Source organism: Melospiza georgiana, chromosome 2 (genome assembly GCF_028018845.1).
Source record: "Melospiza georgiana isolate bMelGeo1 chromosome 2, bMelGeo1.pri, whole genome shotgun sequence".
Lineage (NCBI taxonomy): Eukaryota > Metazoa > Chordata > Aves > Passeriformes > Passerellidae > Melospiza > Melospiza georgiana.
The window spans coordinates 113,988,118-114,001,871 of NC_080431.1; the positions used below are offsets into that span (position 1 = coordinate 113,988,118).

The window sequence follows — 13,754 nt, forward strand, 5'->3', positions numbered from 1 at the left end:
TAAATAAGAGAGGAGGAAAGTATTTTGATTAAACTTAGAAAATTAAAAAGCTCTTGCGTGTTAGATTTTGGGCAGTGAGGGTGGTTTTTCAGAGAAAGGGCAGCAGTTGGAATTCTGTGTTCTCTGTTCTGCCTCTGCTAACATCCCTTGAAAAAACCTAAATACTGTGTCAGACTAGACGAACATGGCGACTGAAAAATTTACCTTTTCTTTCACTATAATTATACTGTGTAATGAAAACCAGCTTCTGTAACTAAAAGGTTTATCATCAGGTGCCATTAAAAAAAAAACACATAAAAAGTGAAAAGGAATTTTTTTTAATTGTCGTATTCTGTGTTTATAGGAAGCTGATAAACCATTTTTAGCCAAGAATTTCTAAAAAGTGAATAGAATAAAATGCTTTTATCCTCTATACGACATAAAAGTATTTCCAGAATATTTTGTTAAAATTGTTCTACCCAGTACAGAACTCCTTCATTCACCTTCTTCATGTTCTTCATCCAATTTATTATTCTAAATATTAATTTAGCCTGCTTATGCCCATTTTTATTTTTTTCCCCTCTTCACATAGTGGTCATTTAACTGGAATTTGTAACTGGCATTAAGTTATGGCCACAGAGCTTTCTTTCTCTGTGGTGCAGGTTGTGTGTGGATTTGGAGTGGCATAATTTGTGCTCTGTGACAGAATGTCAAAATCCGTGGGCTAATTTTGAGTCATCTCTGTGAAATCACAAGTGAAACTGCTGGAGGAGTTTGCTGCAGGACTCTGGCTGTTGCTCTTTTTGCTGTTACTGGACAGTGTTGCTTACATCTCAGTAAGCCCTTTGAATTTTATTTTTTTTAGCTTAGTATTATGTCACCTAGTATAAATTGTCAGCAGTTTCATCCAGAAAGGCTGTGCATCTGATCAGTGGAAGACAGGCTTCTCAAAAGAGCTGACCAGCTCTTTTTCATCTCTGTTTGATGTATGTTGCCACAATGGAAGCAAAGGCACATGGTTGTATTCATAAAATCCTGCCACAGGTCTCTGTGCTAGCAGTAAGAGCAGTGACTTTGAGAATTGTCTGCTGTCTGAAAACTGGATTAACTCTCTTTATTCAGTCAGCATAGGTCACCCAGTTTTGTTGTGTGGGTAGCTTCTATGTGGAGAAAGGGATAGAGTGGTCTTAACTGGACCATTGAAGGAATAATGCCTTTTCCTTTGCTCTGCTCTGTTAGCATGGTATTTATCAGAGTCTGGTGTTTATCACAGATTTAGTCTTTAGCAGCTGGTTATAAAAACACCTCCTCAGGAAGCACAGTCTGGGTGGTGCACTGCTGCTTAGAAAATATAATAGAGAATACCTGCCATCTGCCAGAATGCTACTTGCAAAACCCAGTCAAAACATATTTGTATTTGTATATTGAACTCTTTTTTTTTTTTTTTTTTCCACTTTGACAGAAAAAATCAGTTTAAAAATAGCTTTTGTTTATTTTCCTTCACTAGTTAATGTTTGTTGAGCCAGATTGGAATTTAGGCAAGTTCAGAGAGAATTAATTGTCTTGTGAGAGAATTACTGAAATCTTTGCTCTGGTTGCTGGCTTCCTAAGCTGTGAGTGTGGGGGAGAGCCCTGTGATTCCCAGATAAACACATACCCAGTTGAGCTGATGAGTGCTGACTAGTTCAGGTAGACATCACAGTAAGATCTTCCTTCTTGCTCTTTGCTGTTCCATTTGCTTTCCAGACAACAATTCTTTTCATCACTTTGCCCAAAATGACATTAAATTAATGAGACTGAAGATCAAATCTGTCCCAGTATTCCTTCCTGAGTTGTATTCAGCTGTTGGATAAGGAAGAGTGTAAGAACAACATAAACTGCTTGGAGTTCTCAAGTGCAGTCCCAATTATTTTTGGCTGGGGGAATTCCTAGATGGTGTCTCTGAAATTGGATGAGGCATCCGAGGTGCTGAAATGGGGAAGAATTTAATGTTTCCAGAGACACTCACATTTACTAAAGAAAAAGTGGTTGCCACAAGTTCAGTGTGAGAATGATTGATAAGCATGAAAAAATAAGACTCATGAGCTAGGCTAGCACATCAGAGGGATTTTTTCCAAATCTGTTCCAAATGAGATTACAAAGACCTGCAAAAGAGCATGGAGCATATGTGATGTGTGGACAAGGTCTGTGGTTTGGTTTATCATATTAAAAATGTCCCAGCAGTGGAAAAGTAGTCAGTTTTGCTGGTTGAGAGTTGGAGATAGGTCTTGCAAATGGGAAACTGCGCAGCTTAGGGGTTTTCCATCACTTTCTTTATGTACATTCTTCATTTTATGCTTAAGAACAGATCCAGTTTCCCCTGCCTGTGTTATTCTAGTGGAAAACTTTTGTTTGCTCTCCCTTTCTTGCTTTCTGCCTTTTTCAACTCCCTGTGCAGGAAGATAAAATTGGGAAGCAGCCCTTGTTTCAGCAGAGAAGCCAGATAGGGATTGCTGGTTCTCATTTCTGTCTTCGAGAAATAGACTTGTTCTTTTTTATCAGTGAACCTCAGTAAAGATCTCACAAAGATACAACATGTTATCTTTCAATCCAGCAAGGTTCTGATGAAACAGAAAATAGGCACACAACATTTCTAAAGATAAAGGAAATTGTTTAATGTTTTTTTTACCATTGTTCATAATTCCTTTACTATTATCTTTATCTCAAGCTTTGTCTGGAACAGCACCTGGTACATAAATCCTTAATGCACACTTACTCAGGTGAATTCCAATAACTAACCTCAGAGAAGCCTTTTTTCCTTAAAGCATGAGTATTTTCTGTATGCTGAAGAACTTCAGAGGCTTAGGATTTGAATCAAAATCATAGCTTGTTTATTAATTTAATGACACAAAGTCGTGTTATGTGACTGCAAAAATCACTGGGTATTTTTATTCCCCTCTCCCCCCGACTGGTAGATTTTTTACTTGATTGATTTTCAGTCAAGACAAAACACTTTTTTCAGCACGGTAACCACTTGACTCCTTACCTGGCATTTCTTGCAGTCCATGAAATATTTGAACTTGTGCTTGTGACCATAATTTTCAGGTGATATTTCTGAGACCACCTCAGGCAAATGTTCAGTAGCTGTGATTTTGTTTTTGACTGTCTTTGTTAAAGTTTGGAAGTTTGCATTCCATTTGCAGAAGGGTGGTGTCTGTTAACAATGAATGAAAAAGTGAGCTGTATCAAACAAGTAGAATAAAAATCATAAAGGAAAGTGTAATTACAGAGAGTGAGGTGAACTTGCAAATACCCATCAGCTCCTTCTCAGTCTTGCCTGTTTGTGCAGTTATACTTCATCAAAAAGCACAAATTTAGGGTGCTGAATGTTTAGCTCTCAGAAGTTTAAAATGGACAGGCAGTGCAGGTGTGTGCTCAACTCTGTCATTAACCAGAACTTTATACAAAGTTTATGAAATTGGTGTCATAGCGTTCCCCAAGGAGCTGTTTATGGGTGTGACAGGGACAGTCTTCTGTCACATCTTACATTTTACAGTATTTTCTGAAAAGCAGTGGCTTGTTAAGACAAATACATGGCTGTTGAGCAAACAGCAAGACATTGCTGAGCCCTGTGGTATGGAGTGATTTCAGCAAGTCAGCTGCTGGCCACAAAAGATTTCCTTGTTTGTACTCATTGTATGAACAGCAGTGAGATTGTTTTGTGGCTGCTTGAAGGAATTCCATCTGAGCTTGGAGGCAGATGAGGAGCAGCTGGAGAAAGGTGATGAAGGTGCTTTGTTTGAAGTGGAAACCAAGCCTTGCATCAGTGCTAGAGCAGAAATGCATTTTAATAGCATGTAAAATATTATTGGGGAGGATGGGTTGTAGGAGGCCTTTAAAGTGGGGATGAATAATTTGTCTAATGTAATGAAAGAAGAAAAGGCATTTGAAAGAATATGACGTGTGTGGTTAGGTTAATTTGTTATGTAGATGAGAGGTGATGGCATTTGTCAAGGTGAATGGAAAATACGTTGTATTCATGAGGAGGAAATGACAATGTAAGAAAGATTCAAGTGGAGATGCAAAAATTCTTAGTCCAAATGCAGATATGGGACAAACACAAGGATTTAGAAGAAAAAGAGTAAACAAGATAATATGTAGATAATATGCGTTTTTTATATATATGTGTGTGTGTATATATATATATATATGTATAAAAACTAAAAACCATAACTGCTATGTGTTACAGAGAGAATGGTGGCATTTTTCACAATGTCAGGGAAGGTATCTGTGTTCAGAAGAGGAAAGACATTAATATTCACTTTTTTAGTAGAAGATTGAGCAGTTCATAATTGTGCTCCTTATCTCTTAAAAAATCATTTAAACCCAAAAAAGTGCTTTAAAACTACATGAAAGTAATTTTAACTTTGAGTCTTTTTTGTCCTGTAATTTTAGTATAGAACTTCAAAAGTTATTAAAACTTTGTCATGTATGTATAAGTGGCTTTATTGCTTGATATTCTTATTTTTAAAGAGACACCAATGCTACAAATTCCTGCTGTGCCAGAGTGTTCAATGGTCTTGGAAAATTTCATTTCTCCCATTTGTGGATTGTTTTTGTAGGCTGGATGCATCACACCGTGGATCAGCTTGGAGACAAGGCAACCAAGGAAAGCTATGCTATACAGTATCTCCAGAAATCTCTAGAAGCAGATCCAAATTCTGGTCAATCCTGGTATTTCCTTGGAAGGTGAGAAAAGACTTTATAGACATTTTAACTATATTAGTAAAGTTTTTCTGAGGATACTCGTTATTTTGAGTATCTTATATTGTTTTTCTTCTTAATCCTGTCAGAGGAAAAATGAAGGGAAAGTATGTATATATCTACTGAAATCTTAAGTTTTCTGGGAAGTGTGTGAAAAGACAAGGTGCTAACATACTTGGGATGAACAAAGATTAGAAGTTCAAATGAAGTATGTTACCCAAGTGGCTCTGCTTTTTTGTAGTTATTATTCAGTCTACACATTTACAGTAATCTGAATATATCCAGCCTGCTTTTACCTGTTTTTCTCCCTATTTTTTTGTAAATCCTCTCTGACTGTTGTTAGTTTTCTTCATACCTTTTTCATAATTCTTTCTCTTTTTATTTTCTCAGAATCTCCCTCCTAATCTCAGTTTTTGCACTGAAATACAAATATTTTCCTAGGCAGACATCCATTTTTAAAGGGCATGCATGGCAATGTATGGCTCAGACTGATCCATTCTAGTGTCTATTTAAGTGTTCAATTAATTTTGTAACCTTTGACAGTATTTTTTTACTTGAAAAATAACATTCCCAGATGTAAATAATACAAATTTGTTGAGTTTTTCTGGTCTGCTTTTTAAGAACATTGAGTACTTCACTTAAGCCAGCAGTAACTGTTGAAATACTCAGGTTTTGGAGAAAGCTTTGAGGGCCATTCAAGTCCATATGTGAACACATCCGTTCTGTCGAGGAATACATTTTAAAAAAATGAGGCAAAAATAAAATGAATATCCTAACCTCAGTGTCTTCCAGCTGACTTTCTTGGGGATTCTGGTCACATACAGCTGGAACCCATTTTTGATTTTGTCATGCTCATAATATTTCTCCAGCTGTTCCTGTAAGACAGGGATCTCCAGCCAGCACAGAGTGTGTGGGGCAGAGGGGCAGGGCAGGTGTGGAGGGAAAAGGGAAAATGAGCCAGGGATAATCCTGTGCATCTTCCACTGGGCTAAAATCCTGATTTTTCTACAGTAGTCCCATTCCAGGTGACTGGAGCAAGTTGAGTTTTCAGGCAGGATGGAGCTGGAGTTCCTCCACATGTGCAGCTGCTGTGCTCTGCTCTCAGTGGTCAGTGACCCTGCAGACAAGGGGGACAATTCAGGAAATAGGGTGAAAAAATCAGTGGGAGCATTTGTTTCTTTGCAGGGAGGACTAGACCAAAAATGTTTCTGTGCCCCATTTCTCCAGTCCATTCTCTGGCAGAAGAGCAGGAGGGTTATGGGGTTGTGCATTCACTCTTTTTCCCCTCCTCATGTATTCCCTTGTGCTGTTCCTTCCTCTGCTGGTTGTCCAAACCAGATAACAAGTTGGTCAAAGCTGTCTTTTATCTTTGTCTCCCACTGGAAAAACTCCATCTGCCAAAGTTTTGTGGGGGCCTAATGTTAATGCAACTCTAATGAGAGGCTTTGTGTGTGTGATACCCAGGCAGAGTGAAACATGTCTGTTGGACATTGGGTTAGATTGACATTAAAACATTCTCCTGAAACACTGTATTCAGACTTAATGGAATGGATTTTAGGCAAAGTAATGCTATGTTTTATTGTTTTCATTTCCTAGTGTGCCTCAAAAATACTTGAAAGAATGTGGCATGTTTGACAGACCTTTGCCTGTACTGTTCTGCTTGTTTTTTATGATTTACTAGAATAAATTTTCTATTATTATTTATATATTTTGAGAGTTGTCAGTTTCTTTTCCAACAGGGAAAACTGTTACAAACAATACAGGACAGAGTTATTGTTGATTAAACTAGTAAATATATATAGATGGATATTTGGATTTGGCTTTATTTGGAGCTTTTAATTTTAGAAGTGTAGGTATTGCTCTATGCGGTATAACTGCAGTTCTCTCTAATGCCATAATATCTTTGAATTTGTACATGGGGAATTAAAGTAAGACATATAAAAAAAACACAGAATCACACAACCTTTTACAAAATTTGATGCTCTCTATATGCAGTACAAGTAACTGGTTTGTTCATTACTTGAATATGAGTGAGATGCAAGAAATGCACATAAAAATCCTCTCAAGCAGTCAGGGACCATCCTGGTTGAGTTGGTCAGAATTATCTCTCAATAATTCTGTTTTGTAGAGCATTAAGTTTTATAACCATTTGTTTGATGAAATAGGTAACTTAATTGTTTCACTGTAATGCTGTCTGTAGATAAATAGTGTTTTTATTGACTGATAAGGTATCACCAGTGAAAGAAATGCAAGTCTATCAAATGTGGGATGACTGTTTTCCTTACAAATGTAGTAATCCAGAGTTTAAGTAGATTTGGGGGGCTTAAATAAATAATTAGTAATACATGTTGAGATGTTGGAGTTTGCTTGTGCCTGGCATTCAGAAACAGCAAATGTTGAGTGTGTATTTGCATGACTTAACATTTATCAGATCAGTCTTGGTAAGCCATGCTCTCAATGATTACCTTCTATAAATACTACCAAAGCTCTTTCTTTTCTTCTCCCAGGTGCTATTCGAGTATTGGGAAAGTTCAGGATGCCTTTATATCTTATAGGCAGTCTATTGATAAATCAGAAGCAAGTGCAGATACATGGTGTTCAATAGGGTAAGAATGATACAGGATAATACAATTATATAATTCCATGCTAATATATATAAATAAAGAATATCAGCTTTTTGTGAACTCAGAGGGACTGTAAAGTCTTTTTTATTTACACACCCATGTTGTCAGACTTGTCTGATTTAAAGTTTAAATAATGAATTAATATTTGCTTTCTCAGTGTTTTAAAATGCTGAAAATGTTACATACAATGTTAAAATTTTATATATTTCTTCTTATAACTGGGGTTTATATAATGCCAACATTTATTAAGGGGTTGGGGAGGGATGTGTATATTTGAGTTTCCTGTGTCTTGACTTTGTTATTAATTCTCCACTTCACTAATCTTTCTATTCAGTGTGCTGTACCAACAGCAAAATCAGCCTATGGATGCTTTACAGGCCTATATCTGTGCTGTACAATTGGACCATGGCCATGCTGCAGCCTGGATGGACCTAGGCACACTCTATGAGTCCTGCAACCAGCCTCAGGATGCCATTAAATGCTACTTAAATGCAACTAGGAGCAAAAATTGTAGTAATACCTCTGCACTTGCAGCACGGATAAAGTATTTACAGGTAAAACGAATGTTTTAAGCAGGGTTGAAATGCTCTTCAAACACACAGAGCACAGGGGAGGGGAGAAGTCACACACTTGGAGTTTAACTTGCAGTTGTTTGTGGTGTGTTTAACCTGTTTTCATGTGTACTGTAAGCATATCATAGCCTGTAATATTTTATTTCTTCATTTTTAAGTGGAACTTAATTCCTTATAAACCCTATTTTGCACATTTAATCAAAGCATACTGTTTTACATCATTTTGCTTTTTTCTTTGTATTTGTCTACATTTTTAAGTTCTCATAACATATAGTGAGAATACACACCACACTATCTTTCACTCTTGTTTGCAATTTCAGAAAAAAGGAATTATGAGACCTCTGAATCCAGAGCTCATCTTTGTTCTGATTCTCACAAAGGTTTATATTCTGGTTACCCTCTTTATACCTAGCACCTTTCTAAACCCCAAAATTTTAAATCTGTCCTCTCTTTAAGACATAATTAGCTACAGCATTTAGGAAGATTTCATGGACTTGCTCTTACTAAAGTAGGCTTGTGTTAAATTTGCTTTTTACATAATTTTTCCTAGGCTCAGTTGTGTAACCTTCCACAAGGTAGTCTACAGAATAAAACTAAATTACTTCCTAGTATTGAGGAGGCATGGAGCCTACCAATCCCCGCAGAGCTTACCTCCAGGCAGGGTGCCATGAACACAGCACAGCAGGTGAGAAGTTGGGTTATGTTCTGCAGGTGCCCAGCTTTAAGGGTTCTTTACAATCTGTAGTGGTCAAGCTTATTTTATTGAGCACAGGATTGGCTTTGATTAAAAGAAGCCTTTGATTTATTTGCAGAGGGATATTAGATCAAGGAGCTCCCGATAATGTGGGAGAAATATGGGGGTACCAATTTAGAACCTTTGTGGATTTTCATGATTTTAAAAGATTTCATCTTAAATAGAAATGCTGCAGTGGTTTAATAATCCCATGAAAGGTACACATTCCTCCATTGATGACCATATGGAAACTGATTTTTCAGTTATTGAGATCAGCTTCAGAATATCTACTCGGCCCTTTTAATGTATGTGGGCTGTTAAAATGATAAAATTGAAAGGAAAGCATTAAGAATATATAGAACCATATTTTTGTCTTCCTTCTGTGATTCTTAGGCTTGTAAACCTCATCATCCAAATACTGAACCTGTACTAGGCCTCACTCAAACACCAATTTCACAGCAATCCTTGCCACTACACATGATTCCTTCTAGCCAAGTAGATGACCTGACCAGTCCTGCCAAGAGGAAAAGAACATCTAGTCCAACAAAGGTATATATTCTGATGAACTAGAGCCCCCTACCAAAATTATATGGAAAATATGCATTGAAATGATACAGCATGCACCATTTGTGCTGTAAATTTTAATCCTTTGGCATCAAGGTGGGGAATGTTTTCAGAAATTTTAAAAAACATTTTTCAGTGGTGTGTTTGATCAGATTCCAGCTTAGGCAGGAGCTGCATAAGGGCAGTGCACATTGGTGGCACTATACTGCAGTTGTAGTTGTGTCAGTGAAGAAGTAGAGTTGTAGTCTGATGATTGAGAGGGAGACAATCATGTCATCCTGTCTATTGCCTTTGCTTATATTTAGAATTCAAGTGTTTCATCATCATGTAATAGTGTTACAGTAGATAAAGTATTCAGTTTTAAAAGTAGCATACATTTAAGTTAATTGCATAATTTCATTTGCTTGTTTCTCCTTATGGTATTAGGTATCATTATCTTTTTCCTCAGACTACTCTGATACTGTTGGGAATGGTAGAATGAGACTTGGTTATTTTAGTACATTCTTACTATTATATATTTTTATATTATTGTTCTTGAAACAATTACTAGTTCTTTCATAAATAGGATAAAATCTAGATAGTAAAAGAAACTATGTTGACCCTTTGATAGTCACACATTTTAATGTACCATTTTCTCTCAGAATACTTCAGATGTTTGGAGCAGTGGCCATACAGTGTCACATCCTCCTGTACAGCAACAAATTCATTCTTGGTGCTTGACACCACAGAAATTACAGGTATGTATGGGAGATCTTCAGAAGCTCTGTTAAATATTTTGTTTCTTTCTTTCTTCCTTTGAAGAAAATAAACTTGGGACATGTTCTGGTGTCACATTCTTGAAATTCACTGTAAAATACTTCCCAGGGTATAGTTCAAGTTCTAATATTTGTGGCCTCTCTATGTGAGATAAATTCTAGTAGTAAACTAAATGATCTCCAGCAGAAGCTGAACACTTACATTGTATGAATTCTATAATTTATAAAGTACCTACAGTAACTCTTTTTTCTTATGATGTTTTAAAGACAGATGTGCAAATTGTCACACCTGTGTGCAAAGTGAGTTTTGTGCCTTGCTGTAGTGTGGGTGATATTGAAAGAGGTGTGGAAGTATTGTTGTAATATCATCCTTTCCTCTGAGGTTGCTTCTTGTATCAAATTGCATAAACAAATAAGCACATGAAATTATTACTCAAATGAAATCTGCTGCTGCTTTTCTGTATTATATGTCACCTAATACAATTATATGAAATGCTAGATTTTAGTTTGGAAATCTTATTTTGGGTGGTTTTTTTCAGGAAATTTTGTTGTCACTTCATTAGGGCATGCAGTGAGTTCAGCAGGAATTCCATGTATTGAAAATCAGGCCCTGATGGAAAATTTTACCCATGCATTGCACATGCTTTGGATGCAAAGAGAAATAGAAGGGAGCACAGTGCAGAGGCAGAAAGCATTCTCATTAACTGAGCAATGTTCCCCTCAATTCCAATATAGTTCTTCAGCTGTTTCTCTGTCTGAACAATATTAGCTTTATTATACTGTATAATTTTCCCTCCCTCCTTCTCCTGCCTCCCCACCCCTTTGGTTCTTCCTCAGTCATTCTCTTTCTCTCATTATTTCATTCTCATTATTTTTCTCTGCTTATTTTCTCATTATTTCTCTCTGCTTATTTTATATTTGACTGCTTTTTCCCCTTTTCAATCTCACCTTTTTGCAGATCCAACTTCCTTCTCTAAGCAGAACCTCAGTAGGCCTCTCTTGAGTACAGTAGGCTGGATGTGCTGGCAATAGCCTGACAGGGTTCCAGCACATATAAAAAGGAAAGCCAGAAATGTATGATGCAAGAGGAGAGTGAATAAAAAAAGCCTTTATTGCATCTTCAAAGTTGGCCTTTCAAAATTGGCAGTTCAAGGGCTGGATGGATATAGTGTTACATATACATGCATAAATGTGTGTGTGTATATATATATTTATATATTATTTATTGCACTCCCCTCCAGAGGGAATTCAGGATGGAAGGTACTGTTAATCCAGGGATTTTGGCATGAACCATCTTCATCTGCTTTTTAAGTCACACCACTTAGCAGCAGCAGACTTACTGGTAGAATGTTGCAGAGTGCTGAGTGATTTTAAATACGTGAAGACATCAAAATTTTTGGTAATAAGATACCTAAACTTACCAGTTGCAAACAAGAACAATATGATAACTTAAGATGTTGCTCTTGCTAATTAAATCATACAATTTTCTGTTTTTTTTTTTTTTTTTTTATTATTTTCAGGAGAAGTTTTCATGTGTGCCTATAGGTTTAATTCACTTTGTGATGAACAGTATTAATAAAATAATAACACAATACAAAAAGGTGTTAAAATGCACATAATTATGATAAGAATTCTGTATAATCATACTTGAATGTAGTTTTCTTTTATGGTACCAGCAGACTCAATTTTAGTGTGGCAGTAATAATTATACACTCAAATAATTTACAGAGTCTCTTTAATTTTAGTAAATTGTGATAGGATTTGTTTGCAAGAGAGAGTCTTGAAAAATTTTTGAGTCTGTAACAGAAATGTAGATTATTTTCAGCTTTTTAACTCTTACCTTCATGGATACTTTTTAGTATTTAATGCAAGAAAGTTATTAAAAAGCCCATGCAATTTTAATGATTATAAACCACACTGCTGTTTTTTTAGCACTTGGAACAGCTGCGTGCAAACCGAAATAATCTAAATCCAGCACAGAAACTTATGCTGGAACAGCTGGAGAGTCAGTTTGTCTTGATGCAGCAACACCAGCAGGTGAGAACAAAAATATTTTTCTTACCTACAACACTTTTGTCAGTAATGGAGACTGTTGTGTTTCTAGAATTCCAAAGAATTTCTGCTGTACAGAGTTGTCATGCCCTTTGCTGTGTTACGGTAATTTTTTTTTGGATAAAGGATAGTTGTGGATTAGTGGTTGAAACATAATGAGTTTATATGTGTTTTATTATAGGGCAGTTGGTTAATGTAAAAGTTTTCAAAGTAACATGAGTGGACATATCTAAAAGCAGTTCTGCTTAAAAACACTTGGCTGTAGTAACAGCTTTTCTCTTGTCCTGTCATTGTTCACTCCTCTCTCCCTCTCTGTCCAGAATCAGCAGTAAAACATTCAGACTGAATGGCCAAGAAAAAATTGTACTGATAGTTTTACTTAACATTTACTCAGCATTTTTATGAGCCTGACAGTTCTCAAAAGCAGCTGTAAAGATCTTAAAATGAGGACAAAATTGGAACTGACCAGTGCAGTAAAATACACAAACCTTGTACGACCCTTCCTTTCTCAGTTCCGCAGCCAACCTTGTTGTGCTTTGTTCATGTTCCACTAGATGAGACAAACAGGAGTTGCACAGGTACGATCTACTGGAATTCCTAACGGGCCAACAGCTGATTCATCACTGCCTACAAACTCTGTCTCTGGCCAGCAGCCTCAGGTTGCTCTGACCAGAGTGCCTAACGTCGCTCAGCGTGGAATCCGTCCCGCCTGCCCCGGGCAGCCTCTGGCTAATGGACCCTTTCCAGCAGGCCCTGTTCCCTGCAGCACAGCAAGAACGCTGGGTAGTACAGACACTATTTTGATAGGCAATAATCACATAACAGAAAGTGGAAGTAATGGAAACGTGCCTTACCTGCAGCGAAACGCACTCTCTCTACCTCATAACCGCACAAACCTGACCAGCAGCGCAGAGGAGCCGTGGAAAAACCAACTATCCAACTCCACTCAGGTACAGCTTCACTTTGCTCCTGGGGTGCACTCAGCAGCCTTCCTGGGCAGCTCACTGCTGCAGGGCTCTCATTTGTAAAAGCACTTTTTCCCTAGAGTTGATGGCATAGAGTCAAATAAAACAGAGGTTAAAGCTGCACGCCTCTATATCTATATCTATATCTATATCTATATCTATATCTATATCTATATCTATATCTATATCTATATCTATATCTATATCTATATATCTATATCTATATCTATATCTATATCTATATATCTCTATCTATATCTATATATCTATATCTATATAAAAAATTTTAACTATATATATAAAGTAAAAAAGTATACTTACTTTTTATACTTTATATATATATATATATATACTTTTTTACTTTATAGATATATAAAGTAAAAAAGTATATATTTACTTTTTATACTTTATATATATGCATATGTATACATATATATGTATATATATGCATATATATTCTACATATATATATATATCTGCTTTATATATACTAAATCTTTGTGTTAAGTGAACTCCTTTCAGGATAAAGGAAATTATCAAAAAGAATTTTGTATCTCTATATATAGCTATATATCTATATATAGATATATAGCTATATAGATATTTAGATATATATGGTTTATATATATCCTTCAGGATAAAGGAAATGATCATAAATAATTTTTTTATATATACATATATATACTTTACATATGCTAAATCTTTGTCTTAAGTGAACTCCTTTCAGGATAAAGGAAATGATCATAAATCAAAGAGTGCAGTTCCAT

General features: G+C 36.2%; 1 protein-coding gene across 6 annotated transcripts in view; it reads left to right on the top strand.

The window, feature by feature from the left end:
• KDM6A (lysine demethylase 6A) overlaps window positions 1-13,754 on the top strand; it is a 153,230-nt gene that overhangs the window by 99,993 nt on the left and 39,483 nt on the right. For 2 of the 6 annotated variants that reach the window (XM_058043110.1, XM_058043111.1), the window contains exons 10-17: window positions 4,581-4,707; window positions 7,230-7,328; window positions 7,681-7,900; window positions 8,469-8,603; window positions 9,045-9,200; window positions 9,857-9,952; window positions 11,903-12,007; window positions 12,577-12,972. In XM_058043110.1, coding sequence (XP_057899093.1) covers window positions 4,581-4,707; window positions 7,230-7,328; window positions 7,681-7,900; window positions 8,469-8,603; window positions 9,045-9,200; window positions 9,857-9,952; window positions 11,903-12,007; window positions 12,577-12,972 — 1,334 coding nt within the window. The remainder of the gene's footprint in view (window positions 1-4,580; window positions 4,708-7,229; window positions 7,329-7,680; window positions 7,901-8,468; window positions 8,604-9,044; window positions 9,201-9,856; window positions 9,953-11,902; window positions 12,008-12,576; window positions 12,973-13,754) is intronic. The other 4 variants (XM_058043121.1, XM_058043117.1, XM_058043116.1 and 1 more) reach the window with 3 other exon arrangements.